At 57.2% G+C, this 22,152-nt stretch overlaps 9 protein-coding genes across 9 annotated transcripts; 5 read left to right on the top strand and 4 right to left on the bottom strand.

The window, feature by feature from the left end:
- Nucleotides 1-95: 95 nt before the first annotated feature.
- Nucleotides 96-1,685, top strand: B0H18DRAFT_968083 (Clavaminate synthase-like protein). The gene is made up of 8 exons (XM_048043467.1): nt 96-213; nt 263-358; nt 410-506; nt 567-670; nt 734-904; nt 960-1,025; nt 1,081-1,164; nt 1,227-1,685. The coding sequence occupies exons 1-8, from the start codon at nt 138-140 to the stop codon at nt 1,610-1,612; spliced, it is 1,080 nt and encodes a 359-aa protein (XP_047901449.1). The 5' UTR covers nt 96-137; the 3' UTR covers nt 1,613-1,685.
- Nucleotides 1,686-2,384: 699 nt separating this feature from the next.
- B0H18DRAFT_968075 (50S ribosomal protein L30e-like protein) lies at nt 2,385-3,395 on the top strand. The gene is made up of 2 exons (XM_048043466.1): nt 2,385-2,885; nt 2,937-3,395. The coding sequence occupies exons 1-2, from the start codon at nt 2,788-2,790 to the stop codon at nt 3,223-3,225; spliced, it is 387 nt and encodes a 128-aa protein (XP_047901448.1). The 5' UTR covers nt 2,385-2,787; the 3' UTR covers nt 3,226-3,395.
- A 55-nt stretch (nt 3,396-3,450) lies between these two features.
- B0H18DRAFT_21462 (uncharacterized protein) lies at nt 3,451-5,579 on the top strand. Its single transcript, XM_048037156.1, has 4 exons — nt 3,451-3,766; nt 3,827-4,000; nt 4,054-4,124; nt 4,178-5,579. Exons 1-4 carry the CDS (start codon nt 3,530-3,532, stop codon nt 5,361-5,363), a joined length of 1,668 nt encoding a protein of 555 aa, XP_047901447.1. The 5' UTR covers nt 3,451-3,529; the 3' UTR covers nt 5,364-5,579.
- A 111-nt stretch (nt 5,580-5,690) lies between these two features.
- B0H18DRAFT_866792 (uncharacterized protein) lies at nt 5,691-8,691 on the bottom strand (the record flags this gene model as incomplete). Its single annotated transcript, XM_048039811.1, has 7 exons — nt 5,691-6,174; nt 6,230-6,285; nt 6,343-6,707; nt 6,765-6,942; nt 7,000-7,712; nt 7,787-7,980; nt 8,033-8,691. 7 exons carry the CDS (start codon nt 8,689-8,691, stop codon nt 5,691-5,693), a joined length of 2,649 nt encoding a protein of 882 aa, XP_047901446.1.
- Nucleotides 8,692-9,151: 460 nt separating this feature from the next.
- B0H18DRAFT_1081217 (uncharacterized protein) lies at nt 9,152-12,288 on the bottom strand (the record flags this gene model as incomplete). The annotated part of the gene is made up of 13 exons (XM_048031358.1): nt 9,152-9,261; nt 9,297-9,480; nt 9,543-9,953; nt 10,085-10,147; nt 10,198-10,251; nt 10,356-10,456; nt 10,573-10,706; nt 10,765-10,795; nt 11,006-11,023; nt 11,091-11,212; nt 11,826-11,933; nt 11,964-12,117; nt 12,192-12,288. 13 exons carry the CDS (start codon nt 12,286-12,288, stop codon nt 9,152-9,154), a joined length of 1,587 nt encoding a protein of 528 aa, XP_047901445.1.
- A 314-nt stretch (nt 12,289-12,602) lies between these two features.
- On the bottom strand, nt 12,603-13,715 carry B0H18DRAFT_968049 (uncharacterized protein). The gene is made up of 5 exons (XM_048043465.1): nt 13,414-13,715; nt 13,209-13,356; nt 13,001-13,152; nt 12,799-12,946; nt 12,603-12,736 (listed from the first exon to the last, which is right to left on the bottom strand). The coding sequence occupies exons 1-5, from the start codon at nt 13,467-13,469 to the stop codon at nt 12,659-12,661; spliced, it is 582 nt and encodes a 193-aa protein (XP_047901444.1). The 5' UTR covers nt 13,470-13,715; the 3' UTR covers nt 12,603-12,658.
- A 2,154-nt stretch (nt 13,716-15,869) lies between these two features.
- B0H18DRAFT_21225 (uncharacterized protein) lies at nt 15,870-16,748 on the bottom strand. Its single transcript, XM_048037147.1, has one exon. The coding sequence runs from the start codon at nt 16,641-16,643 to the stop codon at nt 15,984-15,986; it is 660 nt and encodes a 219-aa protein (XP_047901443.1). The 5' UTR covers nt 16,644-16,748; the 3' UTR covers nt 15,870-15,983.
- Nucleotides 16,749-17,423: 675 nt separating this feature from the next.
- B0H18DRAFT_1112757 (uncharacterized protein) lies at nt 17,424-20,500 on the top strand (the record flags this gene model as incomplete). The annotated part of the gene is made up of 13 exons (XM_048032861.1): nt 17,424-17,541; nt 17,593-17,742; nt 17,800-17,895; nt 17,946-18,014; nt 18,068-18,732; nt 19,373-19,412; nt 19,470-19,547; nt 19,612-19,672; nt 19,724-19,788; nt 19,844-19,862; nt 19,916-19,986; nt 20,039-20,107; nt 20,160-20,500. 13 exons carry the CDS (start codon nt 17,424-17,426, stop codon nt 20,498-20,500), a joined length of 1,842 nt encoding a protein of 613 aa, XP_047901442.1.
- Nucleotides 20,501-21,195: 695 nt separating this feature from the next.
- B0H18DRAFT_949903 (uncharacterized protein) lies at nt 21,196-21,928 on the top strand (the record flags this gene model as incomplete). The annotated part of the gene is made up of 4 exons (XM_048041928.1): nt 21,196-21,247; nt 21,447-21,507; nt 21,586-21,681; nt 21,775-21,928. 4 exons carry the CDS (start codon nt 21,196-21,198, stop codon nt 21,926-21,928), a joined length of 363 nt encoding a protein of 120 aa, XP_047901441.1.
- Nucleotides 21,929-22,152: the final 224 nt, after the last annotated feature.

Genomic DNA, 22,152 nt, shown 5'->3' with positions numbered 1-22,152 from the left:
CGTCGCGCGAATTGGACGCGTCTCAACAGTCCCATCAGATCCAGATCGGTTTCGGCACTCCGCGAATCGCGCGTGTGGCGCAACTGTGGCTGAGCCCTGCTGTGACTGTACTAGCAGTACCTCAGGCTCCGTACCTCATGACAGACCACCGTGAACCCCTCGGACACGCGACTCAAGGCGAGGCCCAGAGATGGGTAGCAGATGAGTATTACGGTATGCCGCACATCCTACATCTGACAACGTGTTCTCAAGGCTTTGGTAGAACTGAATGGTACCCACTATGATATCTTGGACGAACTACCCACACCTCTCGAGTTCTCTAGGCTAGTACACATCTCCAGACCTGTCCTTATAAAAGGTGTGTAAGTACCCCAATGATTGAATTCACTGTGTAATGAGTTTGGCATAGCTAGTGAGATGCCCGGTGTGATTTCTCTCTGGACGGACGAATACCTCACTCGGCGGATGGGTGACCGGGAGATATCCATCGCTGTCACCCCGACTGGGTGAGAACAATAGCGAGAATGTCACAAATAACTGCGCTCAATCTTTGGCTCGCCAACTAGACGCGCAGACGCGATTACCCGTAATCGCGGTGGTCGGCTGTACTTCACCGAGCCTCATGTAGACAAGATGACAATAGGGAGCTTCTTGGACAAAATCACTTTAGGTAGGTCTACACAGTGGCGACGACTGAACAGGAAGGATTGATAACCTCAGTATCGACACCCAGACCCAGCCGATGCAACTTCAGCGGACAGAGAAGTGTACTACCTCCAATCGCAGAACGGCAACATGTTTACTGGGCGCTACTTCGATTCGACAAGCGATCCAGACTCGTCAGAGTTCGAACCGCTGCGCGAGGATGTTCCTAGCGAGATAACATGGTGCAGCGAAGCACTCGGTGCGTGGACAGAATTTGCCCATATTTGACCTTCATCCGATGCATCGATGAACAGATAGGTGTCCGGACGCAGTCAACTTATGGATAGGAAATAGTGCGAGTGTCACAAGTGTGCACAGCGGTAAGGTCCTTAGACGGGCGGCACTCGAACTTGCGTACTCAATGACTCATTCCAGACCCATACGAGAATATCTACTCCGTTGTTCGCGGAGCGAAACACTTCACATTGTTCCCGCCCACTGAAGGCTGGTGTTTACAAGGTCCGTCGCTTCACAACATCATACAGCCGACAGACCACGCATGCTAATTTTGCTATTGTCAGAACGTAGCTACCCACATGCTCGCTATGTCCGGTCAGAAGCTACATCTCGGTTGGAACATATTCCGTCACCACCAACAACACCTGAGGTCCGCTGGTCCTCGGTTCTCGACCCGACCGACTCAACTTCCCTTCCTCCAGAGGCGCATCCTATTCATATAACTGTTGGTGCCGGTGAGACGCTGTACCTCCCGGCTGGTTGGTGGCACTACGTCCGCCAGTCGGAGGTAACTATTGCCGTCAACCATTGGTATGACATGGAAAGTCGTGGAGCATCTTGGGTGTGGCTCAATTTGCTCAGAGGAGTGGGCGACCCTCCTCCGGGAAATGGCTACGTAGAACAGACATCACATGTTACAGAGGGATCATCTAGATGCAACTGCACATAGTATCACTGACGTTGACCAAGAGGAATTAATATTCTCGATTGCCCTGTCTCTGTGCTGACAGGACACATAACCCCGCTGCGGCCACTCGACTGGGCTGTTCTGTACACCGTACCAGTCTTATAACGGCCGAGCGATGCAGTGCTCAAGTTTTCCACTCCGTCGCGCCACTATTGCCTACCGCGATATGACGATCACATTGAGCACATTCGGCATGAAACAACCATCTCCATGTAGCTTGAGCCAAAAGCGATACTACAAGGAAGCCATGCTGTTGTACTTCGCTAGGCTCCGGGCTGAATGTCCCATGCGGGGATCTGTCCTTCAAGCTCTACGCCCGGAAGCGCCGGCTATCCAGCAGGCCCCATGATATGACTCATGGATGCAGTCGAAACCTTCGTGGGTGCGAAACACAAATCAATATCAATCATAGGCGATCCGGCGTACTGTAACCTGAGGTCGGCGAGCACTTCTCGTGTGGTCATCGAAATCCGCGAGTGTGTGCCAGTGGGCAGCGACAAAGACCGACTGCATCCGAGTCCGGGTGTGTCCTCCAGCCTTGTCTATTTCGATTTGGTGCTACCATACCGTGCAACGACCTGCTCGGACACACTCGAGCGCGTGTCGCGACACAAGCTCGTTTCAAGCTAAGTAAGTAAACGCGAACCGGTACCCATCCTGACGTCGACGATCGTGCCAGTGAACTGCATTGCACCAGCGTCTACTCACACGAATCTCGATCCCACTCACGCAACACGTGATCATAACCATCTTCCTCGGTACGGTGAAAACCACTTGCACTGTAAACTCCTCTGTCGGTAGGACATCCGAGTTCGGCCACAGTTACAATGGCAAAGGACAAGAGCGAGAAGAAGGACAAGAAGCGAAAGACCAAGGAGGTAACCGAGACGGTCGAAGAGTCCGTAGTGGTTGGTGAGGATGTCGAGATGGACGATGTAGAGGTTGCAAAGGTGAGCAGATTGAACCCACAACGCCCGCTCGGAATTGACTGACACGCTTTAGGTCGAGAAAAAGGTCAAGAAGGAGAAGGATGAGATTGTCATTCCCTTGGAGGACCTGTCGCCAATAGCACATCCTCTAGCGCAAAAGAAGCTGCTGAAGAAGTTGCACAAGACTATCAAGAAGGGTACGAGGCTCTTGCTACTTGCCCGTCTTCCATGAATACCGAATTCATCTTCCGTCCAGCTTCAAAACAACGACAAGTCAAACGGGGTGTTAAGGAGGTTGTGAAAGGGATTCGTAAGGGAGAGAAGGGGTGCGTAGCGTTCCGCTTCCCTTGAGGAGTCCAAGCTGACAACTCAAACAGGCTACTGGTCCTTGCCGCGGACATCAACCCCATCGACATTATCTCACATTTGCCTGTTCTCGCCGAGGATGCGAATGTTCCGTATGTCTTCATCACATCAAAAGAAGAGCTCGGTCACGCCAGTGCTACAAAACGACCGACGAGCTGCGTAATGGTGTGTCCCGACTCGAAGAAAAAGGCCAAGCGGAAGGAGGGCGAAGAAAGTGATGAAAAGGACGACGAGTACCGAGAGCTGTACGAGGAGTGCTGTCGAGAAGTTGGAAAACTTGACCAGAAGGTCGTCTTTTGATTGGGTTGTGTCGCTTCCATTTGGTCCGGACCTGTGTACTGCTCTGCGCTGTAATTCATGCTTCTACGAGTTGTATCATTACCTTTTCCTCACCTCTGACCGTGTCTGCGAGCCGGAGCCTCGGGCTGGTATCCGTTGGACAGAGTTTACGGGTTGTAGCCACGTCACGGGGGCCATGGAGATCGAGATGCAGGACGACTGCTCAGCGCTTTCCAAATTCCCAGTACCTGCCACCACGTCTCCTCCCGTCGCTCTTTCCGCCCCCGCACTTCCACGGTAAGCCAACATCCGCATTCGCGTCAGTATGGCCGCAGCAAAGTCCAAGAACGCCCCCGCTCACGGCACGAGCAAGAAGACCAAGTCTGCTACACTGACCGTTGACGGGAAGTCTGCGAACGGCAGCACCAGTCCTGCGCCCGCGACTCCGGTGGAGATTCCCTTCGAATTCGCTACGTATGGACCAGGCAAGCCAGACAAGGCCACCTATGAGAAGGAGCAGGAGCAAGTCAAGGCTCAGATTGACGCCCTCCAGGTCAAAGTGGTATGTCGCGTTACTGGGCGTCCGTATGCTAGGTCTCACTTAGCTGCTTACATTGGACAGTCCGCTGTGAGGGAGAAGATTAACATCGCTACCAAGCCGGGCGGTAACAATGACAAGAGGAACGCTCTTCGTGCTGAGTTGGAAGGCATCCGTGACCAGCAGTCAACGGGCAAGACATCCCGTACCAAGATCTTTGAACAGCTGAAGGCCATTCAGGACGGCGTGCAGAAGAAGGTATGTCATACCCTACGTGTTCTGCATTCAGATTGCTCACTCCAGCGTGTTAGGTCAAGGATCTGAACGCTGCCAAGGCGAAGGCTCAATTCAGGACCGTGGATGAGGTTGACGACCGAATTCAGTACGTCACTGTCGCTCTTCTATCCAAGCCAGATGCTTACCGTGCACCTGTAGGCTGCTCGACAGGCAAGTGGAGTCCGGAAACCTCAAGCTTGGTGACGAAAAGCGTGCCTTGGCTGAGATCAGCCAACTCAAACGCACCCGCCGTATCGTCGAAGGCTTCCAGACAGAGCAGGAGTCGATTGAAGCCGAGCGTGCCATAGCCGACGAGCTCCGGAAGCAACTAGACGACCCCGAGGCGAAGGCCGCCTCGGAGCGCTACGACGCCCTCAAAACTGAGCTTGACGAACTGAAGAAGGAGGGTGACGACCTCGCGGCGAACCGGAACAAGCTGTTCGACGAGCGCAACAAGCTGTCCGCGGAGCTCGACGTGCTGTATAACCGCAAGCGGGAGTCCGCACAGCGGTTCCGTGAAGCCAACGACAAGCACTTCGCCAAGGTCACCGAGGAGCGGGCGCGTCGAGCAGAACGCGCTCGGGCACAGCGTGCCGCGGAGGAGGAGGCCAAGAAGAAGGAGCTGGCTGAGCAGATCCGGGAGGAGGCAGAGGCGCCTGCGTTTCAGGCGCAGATCGAGGACTGCCAGACGTTGGGGGACTACTTCTCTGGCAAGACGTCTGCGCCCACTCTGTCGTCCGAGAAGGACAAGGCTGACCTCGTTGGAGTGCCGAAGCTCGAGCTGCGCCAGGTCGATGCAGGTCCAGGGGATGGTTTGGTAGCCCGTAAAAAGAAGGGCGACGACGAGGATAACTACTTCGTCGCCGCGTCTCGGAAGGGCCAAAAGGCACAGAGGAGTAAAGCCAAGCCTGCGCCGGCGGAAAGCAACAACGCCAACGCCAGCGACGCGTCTGGCAGCCAGGGCCAGCTGCACCTCCCCCTCGCCACGCTCTCGGCGCTCCTCTCCTTCTCAATTGCGCCACCTACATCGTCCGCCGACGTGCCCCGTGTCATCGAGGACCTAAACGCGAAGAAGGCATGGTTCCTGGAGAACCAGGCGCGTGTCACGGCCGAGAACAAGCAGAAGGCGGAGGCGCGAATCAAGCAGCTCATCGGCAAGTCGGAGAAGGTCGACGTGCCCACGTCCGACGACATCACGCCTCCCAACGGCGGCGGCGAGCGTCCTGCCGAGCCCGCTCACACACCGGCCACCGTGGAGATCTCGTCATTAGCTGTACCCAGCGAGGCGGTCGTCGACAAGCTGGAGGCCGTGGAGGAGCAGAGGGGTGAGGCTGATGAATCATAGCGATCGTTGAGCACGGCTTGGACTTACTGCATTTGTCGATTCCGTGTATATTCACCCAATCTACTACCCATACACCGCCTTTGATGAGATATTCAGAGTACTGGTATCGTATTATTATAGAGACACTCCATTCACCCGTAGACCATGGAGATACATTGCTGGAGTACGACAGGTGAGAGCAGTGTCAGGGCAGGGAGCAACAGGGGGAATACAGCACGGGAGCCAAGTAGTCAACAATAATTAACAAACCGCATGAAAGCAGAGCACTGAAGCTATTAGGGAGCGATAAGGTAGGCGTCCTTGATATCACTGCGAGGGGGCGCAATATTAAAGGGGATTCTCTGTTTTCACAGGTTCCGGGGAGTTCTCTGGGTCGCTGCTGGAGGGGGGCGTTGCTGAGGCGCTGTGGAGACCGATGTGCTCCGGAGTGTATGCGGGGTCGAAACTGCCAGAGCCTGACACATAGTCGGGGAACGAGAGGGATGGGTGGACGGGCATCGGGTCGTCATGCGACGACGAGGTGTCCATGTACGACAGTGATGAGAAGGCGTCTGCGCCGAACGTGTTCGAGGACGGGTCGAGCGAGCCTGACGCGAAACTGTCTTGCTGCAGCGCGGCGAGCATGCTCGACGTCGTCGGAGTGTGCGCCATGACAGGGTGGTGGGCCTCGAGATGATGCCCGAAGTTCTCCTGTCCAGCCATCTCGGGGGACATGGTGAAGAAGTTCTGCTGCATGACGGGCTCGACCGAGGCTGCCACCGAGTTCGTCGACAGGGCGACGCTCCTAAGCACATTGAGAGCAATCCAGTCGCTACAAGGTATGTCAACAACGGCAGCTTGCGACACGGAGTCACTGAAACACGTACTCAAGGAACAGCTTGAGGATTTGGAAGGCGCCGAACGCAGGGTCACTCCGAATCGTCTGGACGACGGGGGTTAAACGTCAATGTCTGGTCACCGAGCGACGGTAACAACATACCAAATCCCTCATAACCTGACTGGTCACGTATCCCCAGCGTATCAGCACACTTCTTGAGCTCATCGTCCCCCGCTCCTGCTCGCCGCTTCTCGAACCCATTAAGCGCTCGCAACACTTATCCGCCCACGACATTACGTCAGGCACCGGGTTGTTGCTCTTGAGAAGCCCATCTAAGAGTGAGACGAACTCAACCTCCAGCAGATGTACGAGGTCCTCATGCCGGCAGTTGCAGACTAGCGCGGACTGATTACGGACGGACTCAAAGTCAACCTTGCTCCACGACCGCCGCATCTCGGCTACCTGCTTCGGGTTCGTGAGCACGGTGGTCAAAGCTTGGGTCACTTGGTAGATGTCTAGGAAGCGCACTGGGAACAGCCGTGCGTCAGGACATCGAAACGACGAGAGAGGGCTGAAACACGCACAAACTAGATGCCCGAAGCGCGCTCCAAGCTCAACCTTGGGCTCGACGAACGTGTTCCCATAGCCCTCCAACGCCACCAAAAGGATCTTCTCCATCTTATTCGCAAGCTGTCGCAGACCACCGAGGGACGCCGCCGGGATCAGCGAGAGCATTTGGGAGCGCAGCTGTTCCAGAATTTCCTACACAACCCGCGTCAGCTCCGTCACGCCCACCACGAAGCCCGCGGAACGCCTTACATCGTAGACGATCGCGTCGGCCCTAGCCATCAAGCCCGCTACGGCGGGGGCATGCACAATCTCTCTGTGGCTCCCATTCAGGTTCGACCAGAACGTCCGCACATGCAACTCGAACTGGTCGAAACGATACGCCCTAACGCTCTCCAGCAGCGCGTCGAGGTGATCTTGGAACCAGCGCCACACCTCCCTTGCGGCGATGCTGTGCGGCGAGTTCGAGGACCCGCCGACCGCCTCCTCGATGGAGGGGAACTGAGGTAACTGTCGAACCGATATCGACGTCGACGCCACAAGGGTGAGCGGGTTGCTCACTTCGCCCACAGGCGACTGTGACGGAACGCCGAGCGCCGGCTCGGGTTGGCCGGCGTGCCGCCGGATCGAGGCTTGTGGCGGGAACGAGCTCGTTGGTGGTCGCTGCGAGGCCTGTGCCATCGCGAGCAGGCTGCTCGCCGTGGGCGTCTTCTCATCTGCGAACAGTTGCGGGTTCTTCACGCCGTTCGCCAGCTGCAGTGAGTTCCGCTTGGAGACCTGGCCCGAGCTGGGCTCTGAATCTTCATCATCTTCTCCATCTGAATCACCTCTGTTCAGACCCTCTACTCCCTCAGTCGACGCGCGAGCAGCATTGACGGCCGCCTGCGCCGCGGTGTTGTTCGACTTGCGGATGTAATCTTGCATAAACTCAGCCTCCGCCGATGTGGCTGGCCGGATGCCGCAATCTGACAAGGGGAGCGGCAATCAGGGGCCCTGTCTGGGCCTTGTTGACTGAAGCATGATCAGGCCAAAGACGTACAATGATATTTACTGTTCCCTCGAACGCCCAGCCGTCTCGTTTTGATAGTGGGGAAACACAGCCTGATGGCCTTTCCAAGCGTGGCGGTGTTGATATGTGGAATACCGTACTGGTCGCAGACTCGCCGGTACGAAAAGTATAACCCTTGGCGAGGGACATTCCCGTCCGGGTACGGGGCGTAGTTGGCGGTTAACCTGCGGTGATGGGTTCGAGTCTCGTGGAAGGGCATGGAAAAGGGGGACTTACCATGCCTGCACGAATATCTGCTTCGCCCGGTCCGACGCACTCGTTGTCGTCGCTGCCCGTACGTTGGCAGCGAGCTTCTCCAGGGCGTGGTCAGGGCTGAGTGTCATGCGACCGAACGCACCGGTGGAGTGCACGCCCTCGCCGTGCCCCATCATATGCTGCCCTCCAAACATCGGAAGGTAGTCGTTACCCGTCGAACCGAGGTAAAGAGAGATGTCTTCCGTCTCGCTCGAGGACGAGTGCACGCTCTCGGTATCGCGGGGATAGGGTGAGGCCGCGACGCGGGCGCGGATGTGCGTGGGGCGCAGGTGCGACTTGAGGGACGGGTTGGAGAGGTTGTGGTTCGGCGGGGAATCGCCCGGGGTGATGATGTCTGAGCCGAGGGAGTAGGCAGAGGAGTGGGACGCGTCTGAGGTGTTGCGGGTGTGATCACCTGCGAACGAGTTGGTGGTATGGAAAGAAGCGCGGTAGAGGTCTTCGGAGGACGGCGGCATCATTGCCGATGTGCGCAATAGAGCCCCCTGAGAAGACGTGGGGCGGGAGCCGGGGGAGTTGGCGGAGGAGTTGGAGGAGACCGAGTTTGAGCGGGAGTGGTAGCCAGGGTTGGGTATGAGGTCGAAGGGGACGTTGGCCATAAGCTGGAGATTGACAGCGGCCATAAAGATAAGGAATGCTGGATAAAGTTGGGGGAAAGGAGGGGCGGCGTCGCGGGCTTGCGGGGACGAAAATTGAAAGGCGGGCCAGCCGTGGTGAGCAAAGGAGAGTGGGGATGCGTATTAGTATTCACGCGTGGCCAGCGGGGCGGGGGCAGGGGGAGATGGTGATGCTGCTGATGAGGCCGCCCGCCTTGACCAGCGGCGGAAATGCGCGGAGGAAGTAGAAGAAGGCCGGCAGGAGACCCCGGGGGCACGAACGGAATGAATGAGAGCGAGTGGCAGCGGTCGCAGCGACCGAGAGAGGGCTTGCAGTTCGGATCTGCTCAGCGGGAGATGCGTGCACACTGCTGTCCGTGGTCAAGGCAACCTTTTCAGCCACCCCCGGCGCCTCCCGGCCCGCCCTCCATTATCCCCCGCCGCCCTGTCCATGGTACATACATGCGCGCCCTACACTACACAACAGCTACACCACCCACGCCTCGTCCCCGCCCATGTACATAAACCCCCGGAACCGCTTCCTCAGCGCCTTCTCCGTCCCCGCCGCGAGCCGCCGCCCCAGGCCCGCCCACGACCCTATCGTCAGGTCCGCCAAGCCGTAAGGGGCGTACTTCCAGCCCCCTCGCCCGTCGCGTTCCTCAGTGTCCTCGGCAGATGGCGCAGCGGGATTGGGTACCGGAACCCGCCCTCGCCTCCGGGTGGCGGGTGCAGCGCCCCCCGCGCGAACGTCAGGTACTCCAGCTTCACCTTCGGCGCATGCTTCTTGTTGGCGCTCTCCAGGTCCGGCAGATAGTACTGCGCACGTCTGCGTCAGCCGCCCGGCCGGCCACATCTGACAGACGAGCGATCCCACCCACCTGCGCATAGCCCAGCGGCGTCCATAGCCTGTTCGTCCGCGACGGCGAGTCTGGGCTGGCGTGCCACGGCTTTGCCACGTCGCACCGCCAGGCGTTTCGGCCACTTGCATCATCGCACGCCGCACCCGACTCCAGGGCGGGCTCGTATGCCGCTCCGGTTGTATTATACGTGAAGATCCGGAACGATGGCAGGTACGGATTGGGCACGAGGGACGGCGATACGTTCACCACCCCGTAGTCGTCGTAGCTCGCGTTGTGCTTCGTCTTCGGCAGGTCGTCAAAGTCCTTCAAAAGCGTGTTGTACAGCTGCCTGTGCTTCTTCTTCCCGAGGCGCAGCTCGTCGTGCATGCCAGATGTCAAAGCCTCCTTGTCTGGCTTGCTTCGAACGTGCTCGGCATCCAGGAAGAAGAACTGGTGTGGCCTCATTAGATAGAGCCATCAGACAAGAATAGGTCATCAGCCTACGTGGTCTGCGTTCATGTGCTGTCAAAATACACAGGAATGAGTTCGAGTGATGATGGGTCATCTTCTGTGACACTTACTCCGTACAAATGTCCGAGGATGGTGTCCTGGTATTGCAACGACAGCTCGGTGTACCGAACATGCTACAGCACGACATTCAATGCTACGATCTTCCGTGAAACGTACCACTCACACAGTCGGGGAAGAAGTTGGCTGCAGACGGTGGTACGTGTCCGCTGAGCCATACCTGCGAAAACGTCAGCGAGCACCGAGGACACCAACGCTGTCAGAGCGGGCGACAGCGCCTGACGCCGCGATCACCACCGCCGCGACAGCGGAGCGGACACGGACCTGCATGCCTCGCCGCCGGAACCTGTCGAGCTGCACCTCGAGCCAGTCAAATTGGAGGTTCCCGGGGTCCTCCGGATCACCGTCCTCGCACCCTCCCACAGCTGCAGCGGTCGCCATGGTGATATGTCATAGAAGGTCAATCGAGCGCACGAATGAAGTTCGGTGGTCGAATGAGATGAGTGCGGTGTCGCCGAGATCGAGATCGCGGATGACGCACCCTTGTTCGAGTCGTAGAAGTACATCGTGTTCAGGCTGACGACGGCGAGCTGCTCAGGGACGACTTCGACGGCGAAGTAGCCGCCGCGCTGGAAGACCTGGTAGGACTCGAAAGGCACGAAGTTGCGCCAGATGCTGCGCGAGCATCCCAAGGTCAGCGGCGGTGAGGTAAGGGCATGAGCCTATCACGTACGAAGAGAACTCGGAAGTGACGCTGTTCGGACCTAGGTGCGCGGGATCGTACACTCAGCACGCCACGCGTATACGGAGAGGTTTTACCTGGGAGCATAATATTCTGTTCGGTATTCATTAGTTCTCACGTGTGTAATGCACAGGGCCGAGATGGACCTACATGTGCTGTGGGGGAGGCATTTTGGAGGGGGCGCATGCCGTCAGTCCGTGTTGAATGGGCTAGAAGCACGGGGACCACGTACGCCACACATCGTTATTGCCTACACAGCGGGAAAGCACGGGCAAGTCGGTGACATGACTTTGTAAGAAAGATAGGTGTATACGTACCAATACTTGGGATCACGGGTATACCCTTGCTGAGGAAGACCTCCTCCATCCTCCTCGCCATAGCTCTATTGAGCATGTATATCTCATTTGTCGTGCGAGGTCTCTTCCGGTCACTATCGTGTCTGTTCAAAGCGCAATTCCTTAGCTCAATATCATCATCAACAGGCTATGCTCTGGTAGGCACTCCGCCCGACATCGCGTCGGGATCATCCTCATAGACAGTCAGTCAGATTCCATTGACGAATTGCCCAGCCCAAGCCCAGCCCGGAAGTTTCTATGAGACACGCCTCAATTGGTCTGCGGGTACCTGTGCACCGTTCCGCGTGATATCAACCCTGTCGGTATATGGGCTTCTATTGGCTGTGTACTGTGGTGCACGACCACATTTGCACAGAAGAAAGTTCAATAGTGTGGCTGGGCATCAAGGAGCCGCACAGACGGGCCAACGATGAACGGAAACTGTCTCTCCCAGGCCGCCTGCCGCTGGCGGCTAGGCCTTCTGCAATAGAAGGAAGTCCTATGGGCTCCCAATTCCCGCAATGTGGTCACCTGCTCTTTCTGCAGTGCTTGGCCTTGTACAGAAGCCATGAACAGAAAGGACCCGCGAGTGCCTCCGGAGCTCAAAACCAACTCAAAACGACAACGTGCGTACCTTGCGCTGTCCCCCGTCCCTTCAAACCGCATTCACGCTGGGTCAGCCGACCATCCATCCGCGCGCGCTCACCGCACTCACACACTACGAAATCGATCTCCTTACTCCACTCCTTGTCCAGGTAGTCCAGCGTAAAGTTCGTCAAGGTCGGAGGCGAGTCGCAATTGCTATTCTCCCCATCAGTCAATTGACTGGACCACCGCACGCGAGCTACTGCTCACCTGTACGGCATCCCATAGTACCCCGAGCGTGGTCGCGCCTTCTTTGGTTTTCGCCTGTGGCACGCCGACTTTTCCGACGCGTCCTCCTTGTAGTACGGGTCCGGGTGCATATCCGTTATGTGTAGAAACCTGCCCTGCAGCCTCCGCTTCGTGCCTGTGAGGACCCAAGCAATCGGGTGCGACGGCGGTCAGCTCGTTACGCCCTCGAACCCGAGATGGTTCACGCACTCGTCTCCGGGACCTGGATGGGGACCTGCGACGGCGCCGCGAGCACGTCCGGGGCGTAGGTCAGTAGCAGGAAGAGCAGCAGCTTGAGTTCGAGCATCGCGGTCGTGCAGAGGCGGTCGTGTGTGCAGGTAACGGATAAAAGAGCGAACAGGCGCGAGTCCGCGCCCTGTGGAGCGGTCTGTATGAGCGGAAGCGTGCTCGCCTCCAGCCAGCAGCCAGACAAAGTGGTGCAGCGCCTTGGAATTGCTAGGAAGGCATCGTTATTCGTGGAAAGAGTCGCACGTTCGTCGCCCGGGCGCACGTCCGAGTCTGTGGCAGACTGTCTGTGTGAGGACAGTCCCGGATGATGCCGACATGACACGCTTCTGTCGCTCGTCGGGCGCCACTGCACACGCTTGCTCCTTCCTGCACACAGAATTCGACGCCTCTTCTCTATAAACACATTCATTTCTCTGCTGGCGAATAAGTTATACTGGTACAGGCGCAGGGTTCTGGGTACAGGCATTATACACGGCAGCTGTGCGATAACGGTCATGCGAGACGAGGCGAGTGCGGATGGTGATGCTACATATGCGACGAGAACCAATGCGATAGCGTGGACGAACAGAGAAGGGAGACCCATGCTCCCGGAACATAGCGAGATGGTCGGATAAGGCAAGCCAGGCGGCTGTTCACTTGATTTTGACGGACCTTGTAGGCGGTGACGTGCCCATGTCGACCATAGAGTTCCTCTGCGTGTCGTGCAAGTCCAAAAGGTATGACGCATTGTCGTTCTCGTCCAGGATCCTGCTGATGGATCCTTCCACCAGGTGACACATCTGCAGACATGGCATACGTTAGCCATGATGGCCAGGACAGCACTAGAACTCTCGCAGCATACCCGGCTGTAGCCGCCACGCTCAAGCGGCGAACGTGCCTTCGCAATTGCATTGTGGATAGTGTCGTACGCATATCTCTTACTGCATGTGCGGATGAGGACGCGTCGGAGATAGGGAGAGACGCGTGGGCCACTCACAGTATGTTCTCGAGCTCTGTCCTTGTTCTGGGGAGAAGATACAGGTCCGAACCGCTGAGGTAGCGTTTGAACGCCTCGTATGTGGCGCACCCAGCGATCAGCGTCTCATTCAAGGAGGGGTGCTCGATGTCCCAAGAAAACCAGTTTTCACTGGAAGAGGGGGTTACATCAGAAAGTGAGTCATGCCTTCGAAAGTCAACCACTCACTTGAGCTGGTTGTGTGCGAGAGCCTCGGGGCTCTGCGGCGCGAGAAAGCGCTCCATGAGTATGTTGGCTGTGGCGCAAGGGACTGGGTGCTGACGAGGAGCGGGTTGGGCAGAAGCAAGCAGGGCGTTGGTGCAGAGCGCAGAGGCAAGATCAAGATGCTCAGAAACGTAGAGGACGCTCCTTTTTATATGCGCGGTGGCGGAGCAGGTGATTGATACACAGGACGAGTTACGTGGACAGGGAGCAAGCCTAACCCGCGAGCAGGCAGCGGTGGCGGTGGGCAGATGAACAAACGTTCTTGAGGCGGGCGGTGGCCTTTTGCGCGGCCACAGTTATAAAGCCATGGCAGATCTCAGATCTGCGCAAGATCGCACGTGCGTCCAGCCAATCACTGGCGCGGTCGCGTCGGACCTGCCCGATCAGGCCAATTGACTCTGCGCCGCTTACTCACGAGCCCACCTCCCTCGCGCCATGGCCGCAATATTCGCCCGTGTCGACCCATCGTCCGACACGTCCTTCGAACCAGAGTACTGAGCCAGCCGCTGGGGAGGTAGCTCCCTGGGGTTGCGTATCGCTACGGCGCCCAGACATAGTCTTGGATTGCTCAATATGGCCGCCGAAGCATCGCATAGATGATCCTCATGAGGTACGTGCGTCTCTGTCAGATATCGGGTGTGTGAGACCTGTGTCAGGTAATCCGCTCAGCAACTCTCCCTTCCTGTGGGAGATAGAGTAGTAAGCTGCGGCGATACTTAACAGAGCCCGCTCGACAGCACTCTAACAGCGCGTGTGTGGCCCAGAGCCCACCGACCCCAGTCCTCTCCAGGCTACAGCACCTGCGCGACTGCATTGGCCGACTGCTCGCGCTCCTGCGGCTCAGCGGTTCAGTAGCATTGCATGGACGCCTGACGGAGCGCCGAATTCCCGAGTCTATCATCATACGTCCACCATTACAGCATCTATGGAGCCGCCGAAGTTTTCTCCGCCCCTCTTCTCCAGTCATACTCCTCCAAGTCCGTATAGCATGAATCCATTGCAGCCCGACCTCGGACCTCGCGTTATTGACCTCCCCGGCGGCCTAGCACTCATTCATATGGTACCTGTCTCTCTCAAACACAATTTAAGTTACAGTAAGCACAATGGCATTGGCAGTCGCGATCAGTCGGGACCTTCACACATACACCGAGCAGGGGCGCAGCGCCGATTTCTAAGCTGACATCGACCTGGCCACCCAAGCCGATAGATTTCGCCTCGACGGCTTGGTGCGCAGCCGCACTTACGCACTTGGAGGTGGCAACTCAGCGAGCGACTGCCAATCAAACGACGATAACAGGCCGAGCGGCGAGCGCGCCCCTCGATGGCGATGGTCCAAGCGGTCGACTTCCACCTCCTTCCACTCGGTTCACCATGGCAGGTAGCAGGGCGCGGCGACCTTGGCATCGTCGTTTAACGTTCTTCATTGGGTCCCGCCGCGCGCCACAAGCAGAAACGAATTCGAAGAGCCACGCTACCGCCGCGCCGCGCCGCTTCGCCACCGGACTCAAGTACTCATCGCTCGTGCTGGCGACTGTCGCTGGACCAGTGCTGGACCGGATGCCTCCTATCTCGCGAATGGACAGGACCGGTCTTCGCACTCGGCCACCGGTGTCTTCTCCCTGAAGTTGTGCTATGGTTCTGAACCTACGTTGCGCATGAGAGCTCGGACCCTGCTTCATTTGCTTGATAGCGGTATTAAATAAGGAATCGAGAACGGTATGAAATACCGGGTCAAATGCTTCAAAGCTTGTCTTGGATGCCCGGTGCCCAAGAAGTGTTGTCTCGGCCTCGGTATTGTCATGTATATGTACGTGTTCGAGAGGATTCTTAGGCCATCTCAGATCCGGGAGGATCTCCTGCCCTCAGCGTATACGGGCCGCTTGGCTCAAAGCCCTGGACCCAGGGGGAGTAAGTACTCGGCGTCCGCAGAGCGCACTGGCACGGACTCGGGCTATCGCGTTGTTCATTGTCTACGCTGTATAAATTCATTTGAGGATCCTTCTCTCACCTTCCAGTCACAGAATGCATATGCGTGCGTATCCGAGGCCCCATTCAACGCGTATCGAGAGAGCTCCCCTTGTGACTTGCATTGCTTGTACAGCCATGCAAGTTGCTTGATGAAAGCGGTTCGAACTCGCGATGGAGAGCATTGAACACAGGAATGTATAGTGACTTTTCCGTCGTCATTGTTGTGTCATGAGCGAACCTGATTCGTTTGTTCGCTGTAAGTAATGAAGGTAAACTCGGTGTCCGTGCTGCTCACCGTCGACTCTTGTGCCGCTCTTCACAGACTCCACGCACATGCATATCTGGCCGCCGTGTCTTTCTTGGTGACCTAGAACACCACTCCGTATTCTTTCAAGCCGCTGCATGAACACGGCCAACACTTGTTGAAGCGAAGCGTATCGCACAATGGATGGTGATGTTCACAGTATCTGTCCACTGCAATCTGCAGCATCTTCATTCTATGAAGCATCGAAGAAAGAAGACTCACGGGGTCGCCTGCCACGGCGCATGTGTGAGAGCTTTTGCTTTCAGAGTGGGCGAGCCAGACTGACAGAAATGAGGCGCAGCAGATTGGACGTGGAAACTCTATTCGATGTCCGACTTTCTCGAATTCTTCGGATGCAGACACTGCTGAGGCGCAGCAGTCTCTGAACGGCCCTCCAATCCGTTGTCCAACACGCGAGAACGAGCAGTCGATGACGATGGCTCGGGTGGGCAGGTGGATGGGTTCGAACAATGAAGACATCCACAGTCCTGTACGACGCACCGTCATCTGGGTTGACGAACACGCCGTCAATAGCCCTGCGGCCATGGTGGAAGTGAGTTGAAGACACCGACGTGATCGAAGTCCTGTCCACACGGCCACCTCGCCCACAATCAGGCCGCCTCTTCGGCGGAACGAAGATAGCCAATGGAAGGATGGAACAGTCGCGCGCGTGATCCCTTCCCCAGGCTTCGCGATACACACATGCTAACGCGGGGTCAAGTAGAAGCAGGCAGGGCGCCGGAGTGCGCACGATGAAGCGGTACGGGCAGCCCGTCCGGGTCAGTCGATGATGGACTTCGGACTGCGCGGCCCTGGAACGTTGACGGAGCGTGGCTGCTGTGCCACGCAAGTCGATGCGAACGAAGCTGTCCGGCCGCGTGTGAGGCCCCAGGGCAGGTGAGTGGAGCAGTTCCCTCGACATCTATTGCGGGAAACGTGTGTTTGGAGGCGCTGAGGCCATCAGGCGGACAAAGGAAGGCGCTGCTCGGTGTTCTGTACGCGTCAAGGGCGCCCAGCTGAGGTCCTGAGGTGGAAGACGCGGCGAGTGTGCGTACGCTGCAGTGGTGGCGGGCGATGCGTGAGTCCCCACCAGGTGCACACGGAACTAAAAGAAGGCTATCGAGATGGATCAATGTTGTCCCTTTGCCGCGGCCAATCAGCACGGCATCTGGTGTGCAAACAAAGGCGCGTACGGGTGGCCAAACAGGAGGGCTTCCTAAACAGGCAATGGAGGCAATCTGTCTCAGCCTCGAGGCATCTGCGCGTTTCCAATCTCGACCTCGCTTGTGCCTCCATCAGCAGGAATCCCAGCCTCCTGGGCCCGTGGCCAGGAAACGAAATGGTCGCCCCGAAAATTTCTCACTCCGGGGCGGCATGTATAAACTCCTCCGCCCGCCCGGCGATCTTCCGTCCCTCCTCCTCCCACCACCCGGACCACTCAGGCCTCAGCTGGATCCCCAGCTCAGGTCTCTTGCTTTGACGAGGGCGCACAACGGAAATCCGGGAACGCGGCCCAAGCGACGCATCCGCACGACAAAGCTGCGCCACGCGGCCTCGTTGCATTCATCCATCGCTTTGACTCCGCAATCCCTTTGACATGATGAGGTCCTCAAATACCAAGGAGCAGGGTGCCCGCAGAGCCCAGTCACAATCTCGCCCTGCTAGGCAGCCACTCCTTGCTATCACTCGTTTCTTCCCCCGCATGCCTCCAGTGTTCAACATAATCAGGTTCTGCGTCTACGGCGCGGTCCTGGTGTGGACAATCGTCTGCTTGGCAATTGCGGCGCATTTCGAGAGTATTTTGGTATCATCGGACCTCAGTACGTGCTCTCTCCTCCCGTCTGCCAAGCATAAGCCTGACTTTCGCTCAGCTCATTTCGTTCCGTTCGCTATCTTCGTATGCTGCGCGAGTCTGCTCATATTATTGGCACTACTCGGGTTCGGTCTCTGGAGGGAGCGGAATCCTATCTCGACAAGGATAGAGCTAGGATGTCTGGGGCTCGCAGGAGTACTTTGGCTAGGTGAGTCCGGCCCGCTGTAGCGTCCGAAGTTATTGACTAACGCTGGTGTCAATAAAGCGCTCTCTGCATTCATTGCTTCCTCCGATGCGGATGACGCCGATGTCGAATGTTACTCTTCGGCTGATTCTAGCGACGTCGTAAGCCTCTCTAGCTGTGCGTATTTCGCGTTTGATGCATGTGTTCCTCGCTCACCTGGCCCGCAGTCAACACGGAGATCTACCAAGCGCAATATCGCGTACTGGAAGCGTTTTCATTCTTCAACCTTATTCTTAGTACGTACCTTCTGCCGCGAGATGGTGAGAAGCCGCCACTGACAGCTGTTCAGTTTTGGGCTTCTCTATATTCTTATTGGTCCTTGCTCTGCGGCACCATCGTCGCGGCGAGCGCTATGTATGGATAGTTCCTGTGACTGCCTTTCCCTGGTTCGGCCAGGGAGGCAAGCAGAACGGCGGCAAACTCCCGGCGCCTGTCACGCAGCGCTCGCGCTCACGGTCAAGACCTGTCTTCGATGAGAAACAGCGCAAGGATTCGCAGCGCTCGAAGGCGTCCAAGTCTGAGCGTCCCGAGTCTTGGCGCATCGTCGACTTCGTTCGCCCGCTTGCATACCGTCACGACACGACGCGCACGCAAGATACCGGACGCTCGACGGTCAACCGTCAAGACTCCGCGCGCACCCAGGTCACCCGGCACGATTCCCAGCGCGAGCGCGGGCGTCCGATCCGCTCGGACTCGCAGCGGACGCAGGTCAATCGCCAGGACTCACAGCGCGCCCACGTCAACCGGCAGGACTCGCAGCGGACGCATGTCAACCGACAGGATTCGCAGCGCGAGCGGAACCATCCATACCGGCAGGACTCGACGCGGTCGCAACCACGGCGGCAGGACTCGCAAAGCCGCCGGCTACCGCAGACGGCAGTCAACGAGCCGACACGTAACGAAGCACCCACGTATGTATACTGGCTGCCGCACAAGGCGCCTGACCAGGCGCATGTGCGGGAAACACGGCCGCGAGACAACTATCGGAGAGACGCATCGCCCCGGCGGTGATATGCGATGACATGACTACTTGACGACCTTAGAGAGGCATGGGAGTCATGCCTGATGTATTTACGGGTGTATTATGGGTTACGTGTAGCAGCAGTACGATTGATTGTACAACACCAATAGGATATACAAGAGTTTATTTGGTTATAGGAACTTCTACGCGGGCAAATGAACGTCAGCCGATGTGCCACAGAACGCGGCCTCGGTTCGGTCGGAACCTCGAGAGTTTGTCGGACAGACGGTCGGTGGCTCCACACGCATGCAAGGTTACGTTGGTCGAGGCACGCGTCCGGGGCGTGTACCGCGCTGCGAGATCACGTGACACGCGACAGGGCAATGACGCCTGGGCATGCCTCTGCTCGATGTTCGAGTTGGGTCTCTTCTTCTGAGAGCTCTTTCCCCCACGCCTATTTCTACGACTGCACGACCCGCACGCCTTCTTGTCCTCCTCTCCTCCGGACACGCGATACTTTCATACATTGCTCTCATCTGCGCGCTAACACATCCTATACATCGTGCGTCGCCTTTCTCTTCGCCCGGGAGCCGTCTTGCCGACAGACGACGGCTAACTCGCGTGTATTCACAGATGACGCAACTCTTCAAGGAGATGCGCCTTTACGGCTTCAGTGACTATCTTCCTTTCTTCCCTTAGAGACTGCAGTCTTGACCATACCACCGCAAAGTCACGATCCTATTGCTCTCTGCGACCGTGCTCGGAATCACAGCCTATCTGGGAAGCATATTTTTGCCTAGCATCCAACGTGCGCGCCATTCTAGACTGTCCCCAGAGCGAGCAAGACTAAGATGTACTGTCTGCCTCTCTAGATGACTTTGGGATCTACTCGGTGATCACGCCGTCACTCACGCTTCTTGTATTTCTAATAACGTGAGTGATCTTACCTATGATCGTAGAGAAATCCTGACTTATATGTTGTAGGATATCATGGTCCGCACCGCGGACTGAGGCCATCGTCCTCTTTGTATTGGGAGTGATGTGGCTTGGTACGCGTTTCCGCTGACGTGTTGATTTCGCCTTCATTGACCAAGGGAATTGCAGCTATGGCAGCGTGGTCTGTGTACGCGTCCGGAGTATCTCCCGGACGACGACCGAGTCTGACTTCTTTTGCAGAGATATCATCGGAAACACGCAATGCGATGCTATCAGCAGCAGTGCTCTCACTGCGACCAAGAACGGACATGGTGGGTAGCACAGTCGGTGCGCTACCGAGTTTCCATTCACCAAGGCCACCAGTCTCCACAAGATCATGGTGCTATTTGATGAAGGTCATTGAGGCCTTCTCATGGCTGATCTTTTGCCTCCGTACGTGACTCGTCTAGGTTCTTGTATGGTCTCAACTCATGGGCCACCTCAGTTGCCATCTTCCTCTGGGTCCTCATCTCGCTTACGAGCCGCGCTCGTGCTTTCGGCTACCAATATGCCTGGGCCGCACCCATCTTCGAGCTGCCCTGGTTCGGGGAACTCCCTGGATGGCCCTATGGCGGCGGCGGCGGACAGATGATGAACGGACAGATGAACGGACAGTACCCGATGGGCATGTACCCTACCGCGGGCGTGCCGTACCAGCCAGGTATAAACGGCGGCGGCTACGTGATCCAGCAGGCACCCGGACACTCGGTCGTCATCCAGCCAGGCACGATGGGCGGTGCACCCACAATCACGCAGGTCCCTGGCTCGGTGAGCTCTGTCCCCTGAACTCGCCCTCCACGCTGCACAGCCTGCGTAGAGCTGAAGCGGCGTGCCCTCTCCTTTGATTTGATAGAGCTACAGTTGAACTGACGGGACGTCCCACCCGAATTCCTTCGTGGGGTTGTAATACAGTAATTATTTGCGAGCAAGCTGCAGCCACGTGCGTTTGTGGGAAGAAGCGGTATCGAGATTGAAGCGAAGGGCGGAGGACCCGCAGGAAAACGGTCGACTGGACCAAGAATGGAAAGTCAAACAGACAATGGGTGCGGGCCTGTGTGTCCGTCGCCTTGATGGAGGCCTCGAACCAAGACGGGAAACGCACTGATTGGACACTCGATGTATCCATATGATGGACTGGAAACGGAAGAAAAACGTGGATCATACAAAGGAGGGGCGGAAGCGAGAGCTGCGGATGCATAAGCCTGTGTAACATGCGATTGCTGAGTGTATTTACGACTAATGCGCCCGGAATGCACATGTATCGGAATCTGAGAGCAATGTCGCCCGGGACGCATGGTACGCACGAGGCGTGAAATACGCTCTAGCTCGGACGCGAGTGTAGCGGGCGGAAGAGGCATGCTGGAGTGTCCAAAGGATGGTAGGTGAAGAGGAGGGGGGACGTGTATCTCCAGTGCTATCGTCCTTCGACCACAGCACTGTGTACCTCGTGAACCGGGTAACATACCAATTCCTCAGTAACAATGTCGGCGACACCTCTGTTCAGGGATCGGACTGTGCGGGCAGTTACCTCAGGTACGTCCATCCTATCGATCCACAGCCGGACAAGGGGGTACATCGCTAAATCCCCGTCTTCCAGCCGCACTGGCTGCCTTCGCCGCGCACTTCCTGACCCGAATGATCCCGCCCACTATGCGTAAGAGCACCGTCCTCCGGCTACGCCGTGACGTACTCAGCTAAAGTGACGTCCTTGGATGCGGCGTGCTCCTTGTAGACACCTACAATCTCATGCAGAGCTCGGTGGCCATGCTCGCGCTGGCGTCGCTGTCCATCCTGTAAGTCCGCCCGCTCAAAGTCCATGCTCCTCTGCGGGATCGCGCTCACCGGGAAACTGCGATTGGTTGGCTGGCCAGTGTCGTCATGCACCACCGCCGGAACGGGCAGTTCCTCACGCAGACGCAAGAGGAGATCATCCTCATCGCCGCCTTCGGGTTCTTCTGGCTAGGTCAGTGAGCGGACCCGAAAAGTCGACGAACGGAAGCTAATGAGAGTGCTGCGATTAGCTGTCTTGGTCGCGTGGAGAGCCTTCACCGCACAACCAGGTCATGGGGAACTTGCGCCGATTCCGAGTACGTCTCAGGCAAGGAGAGCGAGCGCCGTGCCGGAAGAAGGGAGCAAGGTTTCACGAGTACGCGGAGATACGGATGCAGGGACGATTCGTGGTATTGCGTGGTCGAAGAGTATTCGTGGTACTGAGGACGAGGCATCTCTATCGCCGACTAGTGTGGGGCTTGAAGCTTGCCATCTTGGTGTATTTATGACTGTTGGTCCAGTCTCTGTACACGTACGCACGTATGTAGGAATACTCCGTGACTTGGAAACCCGCTTGTGATGAAGAGCCCATGCAAGGATCGTCGTTGGAAGACATTGCTCTATTTGTAATAGTCTCCGACTCACTTTTCTTATGGGTTGTGTTTAGC

This window comes from Fomitopsis serialis (assembly GCF_022376445.1).
Source record: "Fomitopsis serialis strain Sig1Antser10 chromosome Unknown B0H18scaffold_1, whole genome shotgun sequence".
In the NCBI taxonomy this organism is placed as follows: Eukaryota; Fungi; Basidiomycota; class Agaricomycetes; order Polyporales; family Fomitopsidaceae; genus Fomitopsis; species Fomitopsis serialis.
The sequence above is the reverse complement of the archived record's forward strand: the minus strand, read 5'-3'. Positions and strand labels throughout refer to the sequence as shown.

Bases quoted from the DNA above. Each gene is read 5' to 3' on its own strand.
- B0H18DRAFT_21225 (XM_048037147.1), bottom strand. From the start codon at position 16,643: ATGTCGAGGGAACTGCTCCACTCACCTGCCCTGGGGCCTCACACGCGG.
- B0H18DRAFT_968083 (XM_048043467.1), top strand. From the start codon at position 138: ATGACAGACCACCGTGAACCCCTCGGACACGCGACTCAAGGCGAGGCC. The intron at 359-409 runs GTGTGTAAGTAC...AGTTTGGCATAG, and splicing joins CAGACCTGTCCTTATAAAAG to CTAGTGAGATGCCCGGTGTG. The intron at 1,165-1,226 runs GTCCGTCGCTTC...TGCTATTGTCAG, and splicing joins TGAAGGCTGGTGTTTACAAG to AACGTAGCTACCCACATGCT.
- B0H18DRAFT_968049 (XM_048043465.1), bottom strand. From the start codon at position 13,469: ATGGAGCGCTTTCTCGCGCCGCAGAGCCCCGAGGCTCTCGCACACAAC. The intron at 13,357-13,413 runs GTGAGTGGTTGA...CCCCTCTTCCAG, and splicing joins CTCGCACACAACCAGCTCAA to TGAAAACTGGTTTTCTTGGG. The intron at 13,153-13,208 runs CTGTGAGTGGCC...ATCCGCACATGC, and splicing joins GGACAGAGCTCGAGAACATA to AGTAAGAGATATGCGTACGA.
- B0H18DRAFT_968075 (XM_048043466.1), top strand. From the start codon at position 2,788: ATGAATACCGAATTCATCTTCCGTCCAGCTTCAAAACAACGACAAGTC. The intron at 2,886-2,936 runs GTGCGTAGCGTT...CAACTCAAACAG, and splicing joins ATTCGTAAGGGAGAGAAGGG to GCTACTGGTCCTTGCCGCGG.
- B0H18DRAFT_21462 (XM_048037156.1), top strand. From the start codon at position 3,530: ATGGCCGCAGCAAAGTCCAAGAACGCCCCCGCTCACGGCACGAGCAAG. The intron at 3,767-3,826 runs GTATGTCGCGTT...TACATTGGACAG, and splicing joins ACGCCCTCCAGGTCAAAGTG to TCCGCTGTGAGGGAGAAGAT. The intron at 4,001-4,053 runs GTATGTCATACC...CCAGCGTGTTAG, and splicing joins AGGACGGCGTGCAGAAGAAG to GTCAAGGATCTGAACGCTGC.